Source organism: Heliangelus exortis, chromosome 18 (assembly GCF_036169615.1).
Source record: "Heliangelus exortis chromosome 18, bHelExo1.hap1, whole genome shotgun sequence".
Lineage (NCBI taxonomy): Eukaryota > Metazoa > Chordata > Aves > Apodiformes > Trochilidae > Heliangelus > Heliangelus exortis.
The window spans coordinates 681,012-702,349 of record NC_092439.1 but is presented as its reverse complement, the minus strand read 5'-3'; the positions used below and the strand labels follow the sequence as shown (position 1 = coordinate 702,349).

At 52.7% G+C, this 21,338-nt stretch overlaps 1 protein-coding gene across 1 annotated transcript; it reads left to right on the top strand.

Moving 5' to 3' along the window:
- The first annotated feature begins 5,131 nt into the window (after positions 1-5,131).
- DISP2 (dispatched RND transporter family member 2) lies at positions 5,132-20,591 on the top strand. Its single transcript, XM_071761989.1, has 8 exons — positions 5,132-5,272; positions 9,972-10,418; positions 11,759-11,788; positions 13,378-13,501; positions 13,993-14,108; positions 14,555-14,673; positions 15,443-15,540; positions 16,193-20,591. Exons 1-8 carry the CDS (start codon positions 5,220-5,222, stop codon positions 19,601-19,603), a joined length of 4,398 nt encoding a protein of 1,465 aa, XP_071618090.1. The 5' UTR covers positions 5,132-5,219; the 3' UTR covers positions 19,604-20,591.
- Positions 20,592-21,338: the final 747 nt, after the last annotated feature.

Below are 21,338 nucleotides of genomic sequence, written 5' to 3'. Positions count from 1 at the left end.
CCTTCCCCCTTCCAGTGTCATCATCCCAGCCTGCAGGTTCTTGCCCCAAGTGCAGCGAGTGAGATGTGTGCCTGCCCCATGCTTCATGGCACCTTCACTAACTCCTTACCTCGTCCTCTCACCTGCCCTCTTCTGCTCCTGGAAAACGTGTAGTTCCAGTGCAGCCTCTGGAGCTGAGGGAGCAATAGGAGAATCTGTGCTTTCAGTTCCCCCCTCTTTGGGCCAGGCACAGCAGGGCCAGATGCAGGTTTGCTGACTCCATTTGCTAACCCAGCCTTCAGATTAAGGACACGCAGCCCGGTCTTGGGAAGGGTTCCAGGCTGTGGAGAGTGGCCAGGACAGCCAGTCAGGCAGGTTCTTGTCATCTTGTATGGAAATGGAGTCCTTGGGGAGAGCATGGAGAGCTGCAGACAGCAACTGGTTTTCCCTGGGTGAAAGCTGTCACCAGCAGGGGCCAAGGCAGGTTCTGCATTCCAGCCCATGGCTTCAGCCCAGACCCAGGAGCAGCCCTGGAACTCACAGTTCACAAGCTACAAATGAGCGTGTCAGGAGCCAGCTGGCCCTTGGCACCCTCACATTCTCCTTCTGAACTACAAAATGCCAAAATTATTCAACACGGGGCTGCTTTGGGGCTACACAACATGACCCCCCTCCAGTCTAATACAAGAAATGGCAAAGAGTGGCAGTTCTCCAGCCCATGGGTGCCTCTCATCCCACCTGAGCTCAGTTTCTAACAAACCTTTGCACTTCCCTTTGCCAGCAAGGTCCAAAAGCAAACTCCAGAGACCAACCTTGGCTCCAGGGTCTGAGGCAGGGTGCAGGCTCTCCATGTTCTCCAGCTGTGTCCCAGCACACGGATGCTGCATGGGCTCAGCTTGGGATTTCCTGGCGTGGGGTTAAGGTGTGGGGATGATTTGGGGAAGAAGCCCAGGGAGAGGGCAGGGGCACAGAGGCACAAGAGATGCCTGCAAAGGGAGGAGACAAAAGGGGAGCCAAGGTAGCAATTAAGTATTAAAGGACCAGTTCAACAATAATTAATACTCGGGTGAAGAGCTGGGGTGGAGGTACCTGAAGAGCTTGCAGCCTCTTGCTGCCTCACTGTGCCTGGCTGGCCAGGTGCTTCACTCAAGTGGGAGAAAACTCTTGAAACTACAAAGAATCCGTGCCCCAGCAGGATGGAAATTGAGATTCAAGAGGATGACTTAAAGCCCAGCTGGAGACCCTGGTCCTTCTCCCAGCTGTGGTCAGAATTTGAGCCATGTTGGCCTTATGTCAACCCTTGCACAAGCTGGGGAGGTTCAGCTTGTGATAAATTCATGCCTTGCACAAGCTGGGGAGGTTCAGCTTGTGATAAATTCATGCCTTGCACAAGCTGGTTCAGCTTGTGATAAATTCGTGGCACATTTACTGGAGATCACACAAAACCTCCTGGGAGGTCCTTAAGTGGCCACATCACATCACATCACACCCAGAAAATCCCCTGAGAAACCCTTAGGGAGCCATGGTAGGACTTGTCCTGTTCTTACTCCTCTCTGAGCACCCACATCAGGTGTCTGTGTGAGCTGCTGCCTGGACCTGCATCCTCTCCACCCCCAGCAGACCTCATGTGGGCTGTGCCCCAGCACTGACTGTACACAGGAAAAACTCCTGTTTCTGGGAGAGGCACAGGATGTAGAGAGTGGGAATAACACCATGCTGGGCCTTTCCTGAAGACTCAACCCCTGCCCCTTCTGTTTCCTGCCAGCACAGATTTTGGAAGGTGGCAGCTCCCACCCCAAATGGTGACAAATGGTTTTGAAGCTTATTTTTTTCCAAAGTTACACTTCTCAGAATTCTCAGCATCGGGGCACCTACGAGCCAGAAGAAGGAAACCACGGAGCAGCTCATCTGAGCTCTGGAGATCAGCAGCAGATCAGAGGGGCTTTATCAGGAGGCCCCCCAGAGCCAGGCTTTTCTCTCTGGGCACCCAGCACCAGCGGTTTGGGCAGAAGGCTCAGCCTAGATGTAAATGGTTGCTCGGATGAAAAGGGCTGACTCAGGTCTTGGCATTCAAATGGTGACTAAAGCTCATTTCTGTCTCTAAATTAATCCCCCCCTGTGGCTGCAGAGGGTGAGCAGCTACACTTGCCTGTAAAATGAGCCCTGTGCAGTGAGGGTGAGCGGGGCCTGAGCTGCTAACACAGCACCAGCCCCTCCGCAGACCTGCTCTGGCTCATGGGCCAAGACAAGGGGAGGTTTATGAAGCAGAGAGGTCAGGACTGCTGCTGCTGTACCCGTGGAAATCTCCCAGCACGGGAGGTGCCCGGTGCACTGGTGCTGAGGAGCAAAAATGCCCTCACTGGTTGATTGCTGCAGGGCAGGCTCTGAAGGCAGCTGGGTGCAGAGCTGCCAGACACTGCCTGGAGATGGGCAACCTGCCACAGAGCCAGCACAGCCCTGGCTGTGGTCACTGAGGCCTTGGCTGGCCAAGAAACTCCTGACACCAGTGATTCTGGGCTGCCCAAAGCACCAGGGTGGTGTCAGCACTGCAAGCAGGAAGCTTGGAACGTGGCTTTCCTGAGACCTGAGGTAGCACTGCCTGCAGCAGGAGGGGCAGGGGGGCATCCCCACCCCACAGCACTCTGCCTCCCCCCTCCTGGCTCACCCATCCCGAGGGAGCTGCAGCTGCTGGGAGCTGCTGGGAGCTGCTGGGAGCTGCTGGGAGCAGCCCTGTGTGTGTTTGGCACCACAGACACTGCTGGGAGCCCTGCACCAGAGCTGATGGGCTGGGATGTAGAGGGGGAGATGATCAACACAGCTCACTCTGGTTCTCAAGTCCAACCATGAGCCTGTCACAGCTCAGTGATGGTTTTGTGAGTGGGAACCTCTCCCACAGAGGAGCTGGATGCTCTTGGGTACTTTTCCTGAAATGAGGAGCAGATGATGGATCCCTTGAGTTTCTCAGGGTCAGCAGCAGCAAATTGCTGTCTGACAAGACAGAGGGCTCTTTGCAGCACAACAGCTTCACAAATCTGCCTCACCCCTCAGCCAGCTCTTTCCTCACTCCCAGTGCATCTTTGTCCCATTCACCTGTCCATCCATTTCCCTTCTCCTTTCCCCCTCTCTCCTTTCTCTGCTCAGCAGCTTTTTCCTCCTTTCCACACATATCCATTACTTTCTGCTGGGTTTTGTGATACTCCTGACCTTATACCTCCTTTTTTGCTATTCTCTCTTTGCTCCTGCTGGTTTTTGTCACCTCTCTCTATCCCTCCACTCCTCCACCTTCCTCCAGGCTGGAGGAATGCCAAGGGCAGCTGGACCTGCCTGATGCTGGTCTGGGATGTGGGTTGCCATGGCAAACAGACAGCTCCCAAGCTGCTGAAGAGAGAAAAAAAAATAAAAAACAAAAAACCAAGGTGATGTACTGACCAACTCCTCCAGCCCTGACTGTGTAACAACAGCCCTGTGCTTTGCAGCTAGCTGGGAGTGTCAGCCCTGCTCTTGTCCCTGGGAAAAGGCAATTAAAGAAAAAATAAAAAATAAAAATCCATTTGTCAAATACTTTGCAGGCCCCAGAGGAAACCTGCCAAGATGTGGGAGTGAGGAAGTGTGATCACCCCCACTTCACAGACAAGGAGTTCACACGAGGGGCTGAGCCAAGCTCCAAGCTGTGTGATGCTGCCTGTCAGAAGTGGTGGGATGGTTGCAGCTCAGCCTGTTCCCACCCCCCTCCCAGCTCCCGTGGCTTTCTTATTATCAGCACTGCTGCCTGTGTTTTTATTTAGCCTTGGGAAGAAAGAAAAAGCAGCAGCACCCATATCCTTCCCATCACAATGCCAGCCAAGCTTCTCAGCAGGCTCTGGGTCCTGCTGGGCCACACAACCCCAGCTGCAGATCTGATCCTACCAGAACAGCAACATTTCTGTGGCTTGGGCTGAGAGCAGCCAACTGATCCCCTGCAGATCCCCAGCAGGGAGCATGGTGCTGGGACACTGCCTGCAGCCTGTCCTCAGAAATTCCTCCTGTGTCAGCCTCTGGTCACCCACCCTGCTGCTGAGGAAAAGCTTTTTGTTCTTTAAACTGTCTCAGGCATGGAAGTCTTTAAGGCAGGAAGGGCTTATTCTAAGCAGGCAGAGGATTAGTGGGAGCTACAGGATACTCTCCAGTCTAATGCTCTCCCTTGTTGCTTCAGCTTCTCTGTAGCACGGGAGGTGAACAGGATGCCAGCCTGTGAGCAGCAGGGTCACTGCCACAGCGAGGGCCACAGGCCTGGCCATGAGAAAGAACAGCAAAATCACAGACTGCTGTGGGTTGGAAGGGACCTGAAAGATCATCTAAATCCTCCCTTCCACCAGGCCAGGGTGCTCACAGCAGGGTTGTTGCCATCGCCATGGCCACACAGAGGATGATGAGAAGAGAGGAAGCAGTTCCACACCCCTGACCATACTCACGGCCATGAGGGAGGCCCAGGCCCTGCCTAGCACGGGTCGTGTCCCGGGCACTGCCATGGGATGGGTAAGAAGCAGACACCTCCCACAGACCACGGGCACAGCTCAGGGCAGTGTCAGGGTATCAACGGTGAGAGGGATCCTGCACTGACAGGAATGTCTCTGATCTCCTTGAGTCCCTCTGCTCTCAGCTTAGTTGTTTCAAACCTATCGACTGCAACAATAAATTGTTTGCTTCTTTAATGCTACTGAAACCCAAAGGGTGAACCCAAACAGGTCAAAACGCTGCCTGCACCTGCACAGGGGCCCGGGAGTGCTCCAGCAGCTTCCCCACCAGGGCCGAAGCGGAATCGTCTCTGCTGCCAGGAGAGTCCTTCCACCCAGAGAGGTTTGTGCAGTGTTTGAACCTGACACCCCCACGAGACATCTCTCCTCGGGAGCTCGGGCTGAGGGCTTGGGGACTGGGAAGCCGATTTGGGCGCCAGAAAGGGAATTTTGGGGATGGGCGAGGAAGTTTCGTCCTTGGAAAAGACCCCTCCGCCTTCCACCTCCCTGTCCCGGGGAGCGGAGGATGTTCCCCATCACCCCACCACCACCACCACCACCTCCGCGCCCCCTCCCCGAGCAGCTCCCCGCGCTCCCCCCGCGGCTATTGGCCACCCGCGCCGGGTTCCGCCTCCGCGGCCGCGCAAGCGCCGGGCGGGTGAGCGGCGGGGGCGCTGCCGGCGGGAGCGTTCAGCACCTGGGGCTGCGGACAGCGCCCGGGCCGCGCTCAGCACCGCGGGCAGCGCCATGGAACCCGCGCAGCGCCCGCAGCCCCGCGGGACGCGCCCCGCCTCGCCCAGGTGAGCAGCGGGGGGACCGGGGAGGAACGCGGGGACCGGCGGAGGGGACGCGGGGGGTTCCCTCCTCTGGCGGGCGGGGCAGCCGGAACCCCGTCCGGGCAGGGTGCGGCGGGGCGGGTGGCGGGGATGGGTCGGCTGCGGTGCGGAGGGGAGGAGAAGGGTGACCGGGGGGTGGGAGATGCAGCCCCGCAGCCTCTCCCGGCTCTGTGGGTGCCGAGGTGGACGGCGCCCCCCGGGATGTCCCCCCGCATCTGGCTGCTGCCGAGCTGCCCGCCCCGCGGGTCGGGGCTGCCCGGGCGGTGCCCCCGGTGCTCGGCACGGGGCCGGCGGGCGAGTGCCTGGCTCGGTCTCCAGGGAAGGTTTTTAACCTGCAGCACGGTGAGGTCTCCCTTCTGCAGTGCCGGGTGAGCTGTTGTTGTTGGAACTCAGTCCTCATTGCGCCAGGCTCTGGGCGGGCACTGTTTTCACTCCAAAGGTCTCCTCTCTAAACCTTTCAGCCCCCGTCCTCTCCCCCCGGCACCATATGCTCCCCTGCCTCCTGCCCTCAACCAGCTTGGCAGCCAAGAACGTTTTCTGGAAAACGTCAACAAGCCCAGGGCCACGGGCAAGGAGCCATCCCCAAATTTGCAGGCACATTCCCATTTGTTAGACCGGAGACAACAGATCTGAGCAGAGCACAGCCCGAGCTCGACAGCACGCGAATTCCTGCTGAAACCCCAAGAGTTTCAGTTCTGTCTGATACAAAATCCGTGCTGAGACATCCCCACCTGCCCGGGGAGCCAGCAGGGCAGTCCCTGCTCTTCAGCCAGCAGCCGGGGTGCTCACCCCGTGCCTGTTACACAACGCAGCAGGGGTTTACATCTGGGGTGTCGGGGGGGTCAGAGCCATCCCCGCAGCCCTGCTGGCTGGGCTTGCCTCAGCAGCCCTCACTCACACAGACAGACAGACAGACAGACAGGGGATTTGAAGGGAAGGCTGCAGCCTGGACGAGTTGGGTTACAGAGAGGAGATAATCCAGGTGAGACAGGTGTGGTCTGAGCCCCACTCGTGCTGCTCACTGAGGAAGCACGGGAGGGAGGAAGCTCTCCCTGCTGAGCATGCGTGTGCACAGCTGCCTCTCCATGTGCCTGCTGAAGGGTCAGCTCTGCAGCCCCCTCCTCTGCTCCCAGAAAATGCTCTGCAGCACCTGTGCTCAGTTCCTCACCACAGTAACACACACACACACACACACCCCTTCCTTCCTCCTGGGCTGGCACAGGGACACCCAGGTGCTCTTGCCTTTCTCTTTTTGTTTAATTTTTTTCCTTTCCAAGACAAGGCTTAGCAAACAGGATTTTACCAGAGCCAGGGCAGACAGAGCAGAGTGCAACAAGAGCTGTTCTGGTCCCAAAATCTGGGTGGGGATCTGGAGCCCTTTGTGTCCCACCACACATCCCTCACCCAGGGGGGAAGGGAAGGCTGTGCAGATAAGTCAATGGAAAGGATTATAAAGCTCAACTTTTCTTGGCAGACAACGTGGGAGGCAGAGTTTTGCAGTCTCATTAATTTTTCATTATGATTTAACATCCTCAGGAGTCTCGTTAACAAAAAGATTGTAGGTTTTCTCAAGGCTACACGCTACCCTGCTGCTAGACTGGAGAAGAAGCACAACAAACAGCAACCACGCAGAATTTTTTCAGTGCATGAGCATCTGACCCTGCTGAAGGAGCAGAGGGATGGCTCAGGAGGTGCCTGTCTCTCCCTGCCAGCAGCCAGGGCAGCTGAGCAACCAGGTGAGAGGGAGAGGGAACAACCCCCTAGCTAAGCTCCTGTCTCCCCAGGAAACACCAGCAGAGAAGCTCTTTCTTCTCGAGAGCTCCACTGCTGCTTTGCTGCTGTAATCTTCAAAGTGAAAGCCTCCATTTCAATTCCATTATAAAAGCCATTCCTAAAAAGCCATTTACAGCTCTCAAGGAAAAAGCCATTCATCTAGATGGAAGCTGACCTTAGAGCACATGGTTTTAATTCAGAAAGAATTTGGGATGTTTTGTGGGGGTTTTTTTTTCCATATGGGAAAACCTGTACAGCTGACAGGCAAGCAGAACCTTGCCAAAAAAAGAAGAAGAAAAAAGAAAAAGGACAGGAAAGAAAACCAGGTTGGGTTTTTTTTGGGTTGGTTGTTTTTTTTTTTTTTTAATGAATGAATGAAATTTTGCAGTGCTTAATGTGTAATTGAGCAAAGGTTCCTAGGGAAAGCAGGATATGGTTCTAGGCAAGACACAGACTCTTGCCCTTTCTCTGCCTTGTTTTTATTCCCCCCTGAGCTTCATCTGTCAACAAGAGAAGTTGCAGTTTGGCTCAGGCACCAGGCAGCTCCGTTCCCTTGGCCAGAGGTTCCCATCTGCCACATGCAAAGTGCCGCTTTCCTCATCCTCTCCTTCGTGTTCAAAGGGGCAGATGATCCTGCCCTGAAAAAAAAATCAAGAAGCGCCTCCAGAAATGGTGTTGGGATGAGGGAGGAATGAGCCAGCCGGTCCTTCCAAGTGCTGCAGTGCCACCCACTGCTCCCCAGCCCCGCAGAGGTGGGAAGGCAGAAAGCTTTTCCCTCTGGAATGGGGCCCTCCTCCTGCCTGTCTCCTGGTGGGAAGAGGCTGCTGAGTGGCTGCTGGCCCCTCCCGGGAGGGAGCCGCCTCTGCCCTGGCAGCTCAGCAAAGAGCTGCTGTGCTCACCCTGACTCCGGCAGCCTCGGAACCGGGATCGTTTGGGTCTGGGCAGCTGAAGGGGGGAGATGGGGAAGCAAACGGTGTGAGAAACGCAACCCCTTGCCCTGGGAAACAGGAGAAGTTCAGTCCCCTCTGTCCCTCACCCAGCACCTCCCTGTCCCCTCTTTTCCCAGCATCTCTCTGGTTGCTCCCAGCTGAGGACCCGTGAACACACCAGCGGTGTCTGGGGCTGTGTCCCAGCTGTCTGATGGCTTCACACCTAAAGTTATCACTGCATGGGGCTAATCCCGGGAGATCCTTCTGTTCCTGGACTGGCACACTGTGCAGGTAACACCAGTGGGATGCCTGGAGTCCCCACAGCTGCACTGGTGTGAGTGCTCCCAGAACCAGGACTCTGTTGTAATGCTGTGAATGATCTAAGCCCATTTTACCCAATCACAAAATGCCATTTCTCAGGGTCAATAAACTCAATTGATATTGGAAAGCACACGGCACAAGTTGCCAAGGCCAGTGTGTCCTTCTTGCTGGAAAAAATAATTTTCAAGCCATATTGAGCTAACAGTGTTCTTCAAATCCCTTTTGTCATTTTTATTGTCATGCTGCTTCTGGTGCAATTCCAGAGACTTGTTACAGCTAAAAGTCTGTCTTTTTCCATGGCTGTCTGAAAAAAGAAATGAGAAGGACTCTAAAAATTTTCAAAAGTATTCCCTTCTCAAACCTTTTGCCTTTGTTTTTTCCCCACACCACATCACGTGCCCCAGGCTGAGTTCATTTCACTCTCTTCTTGCCCCAGCACTCGTAATTCTTTGATGACTTGAGACACTCTGTGATTCTAGCTGGCCTGAATCATTTCTCATCCTTAATCCTTGGTGCCAGACACTCAGGCAAGACACATAAATCAGCTGTAGATACCCTGGCACGTGCTCTGAACAAGGACCAGAGGCTGCTGGTGTTTCCAGCCTGAGCTTTCCTTTTGAAATTCTGACGCCTTGACCAGCCTCATCTCTTGGGACAGCAATTCTGGAGGCATTTGTGGGGTCAGTGGGACCTCAGTGTGAAGGGGCTGTGAGTGTCACACAGACTAACCAGCCCCTCCGTGTATTATTCAAACCTTCTTCAAGCTAAAAATCTCTCAGGTTCCATAAATTATCATCTGTAGGAATGGGATATTTTTTTTAATTCCTGGGAGGGAAGAGAGTGTATCCTGCAGAGACCTCATTACTGGAAACTGAAGTCTGCAAGTGTTTGGTCTCAGTAAGTGGAGCAGCCAGAGGGAAGTCAAGCTTCAAGAGATCTTGAGAGATCCTAATCCATCCCCTCCCTGCATACCAGGGCAAATAACATCTGTTGCTGACACCCTTGGGAGACAGAAGTCTAAAATGATGCTGAGAAGTCCATTGGAGAGTCTGCAGGTGACAGAGCCACTGGGCATGTGCCAGGCTGGAGGCTGAAGCCCCTTTTACACAGCCACATCCCTCAGGTTCACTGCTCAGCACAATTCACCCTCCTGCTCTCCCAGCGTGGAGCAGAGCCAGTTCTCCTGCAGAGCAATGAAACAAATTCATCTCTCCAGAAGCACAGAGAAGTGTCTCTTCCACACCCTTTGGTTTCCCTGTCCCTAGATCTCTGTGTGCTCCTGAGCCAGGACCCTGCTGCTGTCACCAGCAGGCAGTGTGTTCTGCCCCTCTGCAGGGAATATCTGGGGAATTCCTGGAGGGGCTGCTACCCAGTTCTTCCAAATTTTGGAGCAATGCACACAAAGCTGTGTTGGGGTCTCCTTTAGCTGGGACCCCTGGGTGACTCCCAGGTGTCTTTAGGAAAAGCATCATCCAGCTCAGCCCTGAGCCCAGCTCTTGGTCCAGCAAGCAGTGGGTGAGGTTTTTCCACCTCGTGTTCCAGGGGAGGCCTGGGAGAGCCTCCAGCTGGCAGGGTTGTGCTTCCCTGCAGAACCCTGCTACTGCTCTGCTGCTTTACCACAGATTTCTTTTCTCTCACAGAGAAAACCAACCTGCAGGCCCCTGCCAGACCTGCCTCGCCACGCCGGAGATGGGGAACACGGAGCCCAGCTACGGTGGCACTTCCTGGGACAGAATCTGCCCGGTGCATCACTGCCCCATTCCTGCATCCCCCAGGCTGGGGGCAGAGCCCCTGCCCTCCTCCAGCCACACTCCTGGGGCAGTGCCCCCCCAGTCCAACGGGCAGGTGCCAGCCAGCTCCCAGGACTCGCAGCACCAGCACCTCTATTTCCCCTGTGAGCAGCAGGAGCCCCGAGGCAGCTATGCCTTGCCCCCTCTGCCCGGGCACGGCGAGAGGCCCCTCTTGTGTTCCCACCTTTCCAGCACCGATCCCGTGCCAGCTTCCCACCACGAGGCCCCAGAAGGCCCCTGGAAGCAGTGGTCCCCCGGGGAGCGCCGTCCCGAGCAGCGTCACGTTGTCACCGTCAGGTAAGGGGCACCCGGAGAGCAGCTCAAGGGCTTTTCCCAAACGAGGTGGTGGGAAGGGGGAGCAGATGAGGAGGGTGGGCACGGAGGGATGGGATTTGCCCTCCCCGTCTCCGAGGGGGTGTCCAGAGAGCTCCCATCCCCACAGAGGGAGAGGCAGGGTTTGCTGCTCCTCTGGGGGAAGCCAAGGCCACTCAGGTGCTTCAGGATCCTGCAGCTCTCCTCGTGTTCATCTTCTGGGATCTCTGTGCTTCCACCTCTCACACTGCAGACACCCAGCTGGCTAATCCCTTGTCCTGGCAGAGCTTCTCAGGGCTAAGACTTGAAGTAATTTCTTTTTCTGTCCCCAGCCTGAGCTGCTGCCTGTGCAGCATCAGGGAGAAACGCAGACGTGGGGGAGATTCTTTGGTTTGCCAGGCTGGGCAGCAACAAGGTGTAACCTCTGAGTTATCCGTGGGGTTATCCGGGACAGAATGGGGCAAACAGACTGGGCAGAGTGTGCAGAGCTCCACGGTGACTCCTTTGGGTGCTGGGTGTTCCTTGGACAGCGCCATAAGGGCACTCAGAGGATGGGTGTTCCCAACAGCCTGAGCTACAACCCCCACCCTTTCCAGCCAGGATCCTCTGTCCTCTCTGCCTGTGCCTTCAGGAGCTGTGCTTGGCACTAAGGACATGATCCCAGTGTCAGCAGCACCAAGGTCCAGCAGCAGACAGCACAGGATTCCTCCCTGCCCTTTGCAGAGCCACGCAGGGTCAGGCACAGCAGCCCTTGATGGTCTCATTTTCCAGCCATTAACAGAGGATTTAATTTGCTTGTGTTTGCAGCCCGGGGCAATTGCAGGCAGAGGAGTGGGGCCTGGATCCTTTTCAGCTCGTACATCACCAGCCAAATCGTCAAATACCAAGAGGTTATTTCAGTAGGAAGCAGAGCTGGATTGCAAAGCCCCGGCAGTGGGAAAGTGATAACATCAGAATGGCAGAATGGGGGTTTTAATCCAAGCAAATCTGCTCCAGAGGGTATTGTGAGAGAACTGAGCAGAGGACTGGGCAGTGTGCTGCCAGAAAGAGACCTCTCCAATCATCTGCTGACCTTCTCTTGACTCTGCAGTGGTGTGATGGGGGAGACACAGCCCCACGTGTGACACCTGCCCTGCAGAGTGACTCCTGAGCTGCTTTTCCATTTCTCCCATCCCTAACACCCCACCAGGAAGGGTGTCAGCTCTCAGCTCGGAGCTTCCCAGCCCCTGAAAGGGTCACCTCGCTCAGCAGCAGCCTGGCACTGCCTTTCCTAGGAAAATAATACATTAATGCATCTTTTTTCCTTTTTCTTTCCCTGTCTACAGGCATGACAAAGCTTTCAGGATGCCAAAAAGGTATGTTCAGCATCAAAAGCTTCTGTCCTTCTACCCCATTGTCATTGCTCCCTCACCCCACAGGTAGGGAATGCAGTTTATCATTGCTTTCAGCTTTTCTTTAAAAGCTGATTTTTGTAAAACTATCTTTTCTGGAAAGCTCAGGCAAATATCTTCCATCAGCAGATATTGCAGCTGATTCTTTTTTTTTCTTTTTTTCTTTTTTCTTTTTTTTTTTTTTCTGGTAGTTGGACATGGAATCCCCCAAATCAGCCTCCAGAAATGAGGCACACTAATGCATAAAGTATCATTTTCCTTCATTTTCATAGCAAAGACTTCACCAACAAGCTTGATGAGGCAGTCTTAAATTGAAAAAAAAAAAAACCCAAACAACCCAAGCCAGACCATAAGTTATGTGAGAAGCTTTCTGAAGGGCTTGTGTTTGTTTCTAATGATTTTTCTAATTGCTGCACGATTTGACCAAGAGAAGTTGGGGGCAGGAGGAGCAAAAGAGCAGGCAAGCAGGAACTTTACACCTTGAGGCTGATAGACATTGGCACAGCCACTCTGAAGCTCACAAATATTTCACCTCTCCTGAAGCTCAACTATTTTTGTCAACTATTTTTTAACAAAGAATTTCTTATATTTCAGAAATACATCAGAATGCAGGAGAACTACCCAGAACCTGCCAAACCAGAGCAGGGACCCATTCAGATATCTTATATCTCAAAAGATATTTTTGAGGAGGACAAAAATCTCAAGGCAGTAAAACCTGTACCTGTAAATAACTGTGGGACAGTAACTTTAACAGGTCACCCTAGAGAGGACACAGTTTGTCCTGAAAGAGAAACAGACCCTGGATAGGAAATTTTAGACCAGCTCTTAAAAGCAAAAGTAACTTGCAGAAATACTTCTGCCACAGTAAGTTGTGGGAGTTTTTTGTTTGGTTTTTTTGCTGTTGTCACAGAAATGACATTTCACATCCATGTGCCACCAAACCACTGTGATATTCCCAGCACATCCCTGGCCTGTGGGCTTGCAAGTTTTCTCCAGAACCTGAGGGAAAAGGGCTCTGCTGCATTTGCAGATGCTTTTGTTGTAGGTTCAGTGTTTGGCTTTGAGGCTGAGGTCAGGGTGAGATTCAGGGTGAGGTGTAGGGGACCTCTCAGAACAGCCCAGACACCACTCTTGCCCCACAGGTTGCAAATCTGCAGGCCAAAGGGTCAGGCAGCTCCTGGCTCACACTGCATGATGGGGTGAGAGAAGGAAGCTCTTTCTCAAACACAACCTTTTAAGTTAAATATTCAAAGCTTCATTTTGCCCTAGGACACGAGAGTCTGGTTTTTATTCTTTCTGTCTGAAAAAGCAGGGAAATGTAGGGAGGCAAAAAGCAACCACCAGAGTTAATTAGAATTGCCTGCAACCCCCCAGCTGGAGGGATGTGTTCAGTAATAGCCTTGCTGGAGCCTCTGAGCTTCTCAATAAATAAATGCTCAAGCCCTCATTCCTGTACCTCCTTTGACTAACAGGACATTGGTTGAACAGCAGGTTTCATGCTCACAGCAGAAGTGCCTTACCAGCTGCATTATTCTTCCTCCTGTTGCTCCCAGTTACTCCCAGATGCTGGCAGAGTGGCCCATGGCTGTCCTGGTGCTGTGCTCAGTGACAGCTCTGGTCTGCACCTTGGCTGGCCTGCTGGTTGGAAACCTGCCTGACTTCTCAGAGCCCTTGATGGTAAGTGCCCCCAGGGGATACACCAACAGAAACTTAAGGAAAATCCAGGGAGAGATCCTTTCCTCACCTAGATGGAGCCTGTGCTGCCTCCCTTCTCTGTGCAGTCAGTCAAGGAGCACATGAAAGCCAGCAGGAAAAGTCAGCACAGTATCAGGGATCTGCTGCTCTTAACCCACCTCCCAGCAGCAGCCACACTGAGATTTCTTCAGGATGCACACAACGGGTCAGAGCCATGAGGGGACAGCACAGGAGGAGCCTGTGCCAGCCCGGCCACCAGCCCGGCTCTCAGCTCCCGCTGCTGCCCTCACACGGGAGGGGAAGGAAAGGAGAAGTCCCAGTTTTCTCTCTGCTCTGGGATGCAGTATTTCCAGGGAAAGTTCTCCCAGAGGCAGTAACAACCTCACACAGTCTCTGTGCCCAGGAGGAGGCTTAAGGAAAACCAAAGTAGACCAAAATGCCAGCTGGTGACAAAACCTTTTGCTTGGCCACAGGGCTTCGAGCCACGGGACACGGACATTGGGAGAAAGCTTGTGGTGTGGAGGAATGTAGAGAGCCACACAGGCTACAAGAAAACCTTTTCCCTCTCCCCCTACACTGAGAAGAAAAGGTATGTGAGTGTGGTTTGGGGGGCTGAGGAAGCTGAAAGTTACAGGTTCAACATTCCAAGGTATCCATGTGGATTGTAAGATATGTGCCAAACTTCCAAGCAACCCAGGAGCTGCAGAGCTCAGTGTGGCTGAGTGCAAGGGGCTTGGGATCCCTGTTCTGGAAGCCAGGAATCCAGCTCTAAACTCTTCAGGCATTTATTTCACCTTCAGGGGGCTGCAGAGGTGACTCTGCCTGCACAAGGGTGAGGCAGTTTCTGACTTAAAGTCTCACAAAGGCCCCTATAAAGGGGCACAGTCACCCCAGCAGTGAAAAGGCCACCCAAGCAATGCTCTTTCCAGCTCTTACTGCTGCCACAGCGTTCTGAGCAGCACCAGAACCTTGCCAGTGACCATAACCCACAGCCAGGTGAGCTCTGGTGACACCAGCCCTCTGGTCTCTTGGCAGCTATGGTGACATTGGCATTGGCAGAGGACAGAAGGCTGCTGAGGGAGAACAAGAAGCCAGGACACGGAGAAGGGTGGAGCACATCTATGGAGCAGATGGGTTCTTCTGTGGTCCCCCAGGTGAGTGAAATCTCAGCAGGGTAGGAAATGTTACATGCACAGAATTCAACAGAATGCTTCTTGTCCTCTCTTAGAAATTCACCTTAAAAGCACCAGTAGCAGGACTAATGTTTTCACCAACTGCCTGTTTCAAAAGCAAATACTCTGAAAATAACCTGTGCCCCACTTCCTCTCTCTTCCCAGTCCGTATCTGTTCCTTCACTGCTTCTTGAAAAATGTAAGTGGCAGTAAAAAAAGGAGAGAAAAAATAAAAAAACCCCAAGACACCCAAAATCCATCCCAAAACGGGTGCTAGCAAACAGAAGAAAAAGGAACAGCATGCAGATATTTTTACTCCCTCTTCTGCTTCTACTCCACCTCTGAAACCAGTGAAGCACCAAACCACAGGTCTGTGGGAGCTTCTGGGGGCACCCAAGCCCCTCACTCTCTCCAGGGGTGCAGACCCAGCAGTCCCTGGAGCAGACCTGGAACGTGCCCCAGGCTGCTCTCCTGCTGCTGCTGGAGGGGTGAGGAGCAAAGGTCAGAGCACACCAGGCAGAAGCTCCCACTCCCTACAAGCTGCTGCCTTTGTGACCTGCTTCCCTGCAGGGACTCCTCCCCAGCAGTCACAGAGGCAATGAGATATATAAATAGATACATACATTTTAATTGTGTTTTGGTTTTTTTTAGTGTGCACAGAGAGTCTGCTCCAAACAGCCTGTCTGATTTATCTTCATTACCTAATCCTTTTTTTTATGATTATTTTTATTTCCTTTCTTCCTTATTTCAGAAAAGAGCTATTCCCAGCTGGTATTTATGTCCACAACTGCTGGGAGCTTATGGAACCTGCAAGCTATTCAGTCCATGTGTCAGATTGAACAAGACAAGGTTAGTAACATCAGGAAGAACATACATCCACACTGCCTCTGTTCTGGCTGCTGTAATCTTTCATCTCTAGTTGAAAGGAAACCAGGCAAAAATAACAAAAGCTCCGGAGCAGGCTTCAGCCTAGAGGACTCCAAAGCATTTTACCTACTTAGCAAAACAGGGATGACTCCACCTGTCCCTGAAGTCCTGCTGCAAAGTAGCAGCTGCTGTTAAACAAGACCAAAGGGACACTGAACAAGACCTTGGTCCAGAAGCCAAGGGTGTCCATCAGAAGCTGCTGAGAATTTTGGGCAGCAGAACCTGATTACCAAAATGGAGCTCCCATCTTGGAGACTGTGACAGCAAGTTTTGCAAGTGGGAAGTTTAATTGGATTATCTGTGTTTGGCATAGGATCCAGATTCTCCAGTCAGAGGTTACTAAATGTAAATAACGGGCAGGATTTAATTTTTGCAAAAAGCTGGCGTGTTCCAGTGGCTGTGGGATTTGTAATTGGCCATTGGGAGGTTGAGAGCCATGGCTTAGACACCTGGAGGGAAGGATTATTGAACCCAGGGAGGGGAGGGGTACTGCAGGGAGCAAGGAACACCGCAGGGCTGCAAGGCAAAGTGTGCAGGGAGCATCTGACCTGCTGCTCCCTCCTTTGCTTTTCAGATTCGCTCCCACGTTCATTTTCAGGAGCTCTGCCAGCGCACTGAAGCCAACGAGTGCTGCCCAAGCTGGTCCCTAGGGAACTACATTGCTGTGCTCTACAACAGGTCTTCATGTCTGGAGATAACCCAAGCAGACATCTCCCACACCCTGGCCCTGCTTCGTGCCTGTGCTCCTGACTACCACAGAGGCATCCTCACCCCGTCCTGCGTAGGGCCCGAGGCTGGCAGAGAGAAACATTCCCAGTGTGCCAAGGTCCCTGAAAAATGCACCCATTTCAATGCCATCTACCAGCTGCTTCACTTCTTGGTTGACAGAGACTTCCTCAGTCCCCAGACAATGGAGTACCAAGTGCCATCTCTCAAGTACAGCCTGCTGTTCTTGCCTACAAGGAAAGGGGCATCTATGATGGGGATCTACTTAGACAACCTGGAATCCTGGGATCTGTTTGATAACTACACATCTATCACCGGCATGGACCTGGGCCTTAAGCAGAAACTATTCCAGCACTATCTTTTACTGGATACTAAGTACCCAGTCCTGGCAATATTAGCTATTTTTCTAAGCATTTCTTTTTATTTACGCTCGATCTTTATCACCTTGATGGTCCTCCTGGCTGTTGTCAGCTCTTTAATGATCTCCTACTTCTTGTACAAGGTGGCCTTCAGATTCACCTACTTCCCCTTTGTCAACCTGACAGCAGTCCTCATTCTCAGCAGCATTTGTGCCAACCACACCTTTGTCTTCTTCGACCTCTGGAGCCTCAGCAAGAGCCAGCACCCCTCCGCAGGGCTCTCCCAGTGGGTGAGTCAAACCATGCACCACTTTGCCTACCTGATGCTGGCCTCCTGCTTCACCACGGGCGCTGCTTTCTACGCCAGCTACATCAGCAACATCACAGCCATCCGCTGCTTTGCTGTCTACATGGGCACCTCCGTGCTGGTCAGCCTGCTCTTCATGGTCACCTGGCTGCCTTCTGCAGCCGTGCTGTACGAGCGCTACGTGGCAACCACCTGTGTTTACAGGCCAGAGAACTACTGGAACAAGAGCGGCCATAAGAGAGTGTCTCTCTCCCTCCATTACATCCTCAGGGGTCTCCAGAACACTCTGTCTGAAACCTCCAAGCTGCTCTTTGAAAAGCTTCTGCCTTGCGGGGTCATCAAGTTTCGGTACATCTGGATCTGCTGGTTTGCTGCCTTGGCCATAGGAGGCGCCTACATTTCCTGTTCCAACCCCAAACTCAAGCTCCCGACCCTGGAGACGTCCTCTGTGCAGGTGTTCAGGCTGAGCCACCCCTTCGAGAGGTACGACTCAGAGTACTGCCACCAGTTCATGTTCCAGAGGCTGGAGCGCGGGGAAGGGCAGCGCATGCCCGTCACCATAGTCTGGGGAGTTCTGCCCGTGGACAACGGGGACCATTTCGACCCAAAAAGCAACGGCACCCTGGTGACAGACGTCACCTTCACGATCCAAAACCCCGAGGCCCAGAAGTGGCTCCTGGAATTCTGCCGGAAAGTGAAGAACGAAACTTTCTATTACCCTGACGCAGAGCAGAGATCCACGGTGTGCTTCATGGAGGAGTTCCTCAGGTGGATGGAGAGTCGCCAGTGCTCCCAGGGAGACCACAGCTTCAACCTCTGCTGTAACCAGTTCTCCTTCCCTTACGGAGGCGAAGTCTTCCTACACTGCATCAAAATGATGCTCCTGGAACAGGGGCGGGAAGGGGCGGAAACGTACGACCTGGGCCTCAGGTTTGATGGGGGGGGAAACCTTGCTGCCTTAGTGCTGCAGTTTCAAACTATTTATCACTACAGCTTCAACTACAGCAAAGCCAAACAGTTCTACGAGGAAATTGACCTCTGGGTGACGGAGGAGATGAAAACTGCCCCCGTGGGGCTTCAGAATGGGTGGTTTACCAGTAAACTAGAGCTTTACAACCTCCAGCACAGTCTCAACACTGAAATGATGGTGGTCATGGGGCTCTCCATAGCTATCTCCTTCGTGGTGCTGCTGCTGACTACCTGGAATGTTCTCCTTAGTGTTTTCTCTGTCACTGCCATCGCAGGCACTGTCCTGGTAACCATTGGCCTTCTGGTCCTCTTGGAGTGGCAGCTGAATGCAGTGGAGTCTCTCTTCATTTCAGCTGCAGTCGGCCTCTCCGTTGACTTCACCGTCAACTACTGCATCTCCTACCACCTCTGCCCCCACTCCGACCGCCTCAGCCGAGTGGCCTTTTCCCTGAAGCAGATGAGCTGTGCCACAGCCATGGCATCTTCTGCTCTCTTCTCTGCCGGGGTCATCATGTTGCCTGCGACAGTCCTGGCGTACAGGAAGCTGGGGATATTCATTGTCATGATCAAGTGTATCAGCTGTGGGTTTGCCAGCTTCTTCTTCCAGTCGCTGTGCTGCTTCTTTGGCCCAGAGAAGAACTGTGGGCAGATTCTTTGGCCTTGCGTCCACACCATGAAGGACTATCCTGATGACCCTGGGCTGAACAGCAGCTTTGCCTGTGGGGGGAGCGAGAAGCAAAGCCGGCTGCGGAAGGTCCAGGAGTCCAACACTGCCAATGAGCAATATGAGCTCCAGCCCTTGTCCAGAAAACTCAGTGACAGTTTTGACAACAGCACTTCCACGAGCAAGCTGTCCAACCGGCTCTCTGAAGACACACAAGTCGAAGACAACAGATGCCCCAGAATAGGAACCCACTCTTCCCTCGAAAGAGGCAGACAGAATCTGCAGGAGGCCCTTGGAGACCAGCAAGCTGGCCTGTGCCAGTGTCCTGCCTTGCAAACGTCCTCTCCCTACAAGCACAGCAGCTCAGGAGTAGAAATTCACAGGGAGAGACTCTGCCGGGAATGTCGATGTCGAAAGTACGGCCCGAAAGCTTGGGATGGGTCTGGGCTGGACAACATCCAGCCAGCTGGCACGAAGGACGAAGGGCAGCTCAGTAAATCACAGTGCTCCAGTGACACTGCCCAGCAGCAGGCGGATTATACCTCAGACAACAGCCACCTCCCTGCTGCTGACATCTACAAAATTCACAGATGCCTTTGTTCTCTGGGCAGCTCTTTTGACATGCTCAACATCTCCAGCGAGACGTCCATCAGTGACTTTGAGCAAGGCCTAAAGCTTGCTGAGTCAGCCAGTTCTTGTCCTGACGTCTTAGAGCTGTCAGATTCCTACAGTCAAACAGAGAGAGGGTACTTGAACGGGAAGAGAGATACCCTGCGGCTGGACCTGAGGGAGACTGTCTTTGACATCTCCCCAGCAGCAGCCCAGCAGAACAGCTCTTCGTGGAAAAACCGATTTGGATTAGGGAGCGAAGGTCCGGTTGTGTTACCAAACAGCCAGCCAGACATGCCTGATGTCTGGATCAAACGATCCAGTGCACAGAGTTCTGGTTACAACAGCTGAAACCTTGCAGAAAGCAAAACTACCCTGCTAGGGAAAGGGGAGCTCGAGATCTCCTTGGAACTGTAAATATCAGGTTTTTGCCTCCCACTTCTCCTAGAGCTGAGACTAGGATTCTAAGTATTGCAGCTGTGCAGATCCCTGTGTTTTCACAGAACCAGCAAATCTGATACCGGTGGGAGGATGAGAGATCAGTCGTGGTGGAGTACAAGCCCTTCGACCTTCCTGTGTCTGGTGCCATATTCACACATACTCACATAAATACTGCAGCTGTACTCCAAAAATTTTCGAGTAAACCTGTTTCGTCCTTTCCTACAGGGTGATTAGATTTTGTTTTCTTGTCAAGGTCACACACATAATGAGGTGAATCTCCCCAGATATTTAGCAACAGAGAAAGAGGACTCATGTCAAAGAAAAGATAATCCAAAGCCCATGGTTACTGAAAATCTAGTTATCGAGTGAAGAGTGTGTTGCTTATAAATAAGTGTCTTTTCTTTCCTATTGAATCAGAAGCTGCTTTATGCAAAGTCCAGGTTCACAGAGCTCATCAAAAGAGTTCAGATATTACAAAAAAATCTCATTGAGACCTTTGAGTTGATACAGTCTCTTAGTGATCATGGAGGAGGCTGTAGAATCCAGCCCAAATCTATTTTCAGAAACAATTTGTTTGTTTTATCAGAAGAAATTCTACTACTGCCAAAGATTTTCAGTGTGAGATTCCTCCTCTGAGAAGTGTTCTCATCCCTCAGTGACTCGGGTGCTTCGTGTGTCATTCCTAGCTTGCTTCCATTCAAGGCATTCCCCACAAACATGTAACTTTTTAATATTTGTGGATCTGGTGAATCTTGAATTTTACCTTTTTTTTTTCTTTTTCTTTTCCTCTACCAGAACAAACAGGAAAACAAGCACTTCTTTGCCTTTAGCTGTTGAAAATGAGAAAACAACCTCTATACAAATTGACAAAATAAATGCTTATGGACAAACTTTCCTACATCTGAGTGATGCCTCATTTTCACCAAGAGCACTGTGGTTCATTCTCTTCATCTTTTACGTGCTTAACTATCTTACGGTATAACTAGCAAAAGAAAAGTGTACATCTTAAAAAGATTCATTCTCTCTGACACCCAGAGCAGTTTGCTCTGCTCTGTGGGAGATGCCAGCTGGGGATATGCTCTTTTAATGCAGTGCTTTTAATAAAGCCCATAGCTCAGGATGCACGTTCAGTGTTCTGACACCGGGTGTCCAGGTGGGCTTTGGGAACCGGAGAGCCCCTCAGGCTGTGAGAGCTCTGACCCAAAGCCCCTCCACAGGGGAGCTGCTGCGATTCGGGGGGGCGGGACGGACTTCTCAGGCATTTTGATGGAAAACACTGCAAACACCCCTGTTAAAGTAACAGAACTTTTTGATGCAGCTGTGAATGACGGGACGGTCTGGGTTTGAAGGGATTTTAAAGACCCTCCCAGTGCCAACACAGGCAGGGACCACTCCCACTAGACCAGGTTGCTTCAAGCCCAGCCCTCGACACTTCCAGGGGTGGGGCAGCGACAGCTTCTGCGGACAACCTCTACCTCACCACTCTGAGGATTTTCCTCCTCAGGTCTCACCCCGATCTCTCTTCCTCCATTTTAAACCCGTTCGTTCCCCTTTGTCCCAGGGCCCCACGCACTGGGGGATGCGGGAAACCCCGCAGCCGCCCCTGAGGTAAACGGCTGAAGGGCGGGAAAACGCGCGCCCCCGG

Excerpts from the sequence above, each read along its gene's own strand:
- DISP2 (XM_071761989.1), top strand. The coding sequence starts at position 5,220 with ATGGAACCCGCGCAGCGCCCGCAGCCCCGCGGGACGCGCCCCGCCTCG. Across the intron at positions 11,789-13,377 it reads GCTTTCAGGATGCCAAAAAG|TTACTCCCAGATGCTGGCAG; the intron begins GTATGTTCAGCA and ends TGTTGCTCCCAG. Across the intron at positions 13,502-13,992 it reads ACTTCTCAGAGCCCTTGATG|GGCTTCGAGCCACGGGACAC; the intron begins GTAAGTGCCCCC and ends GCTTGGCCACAG.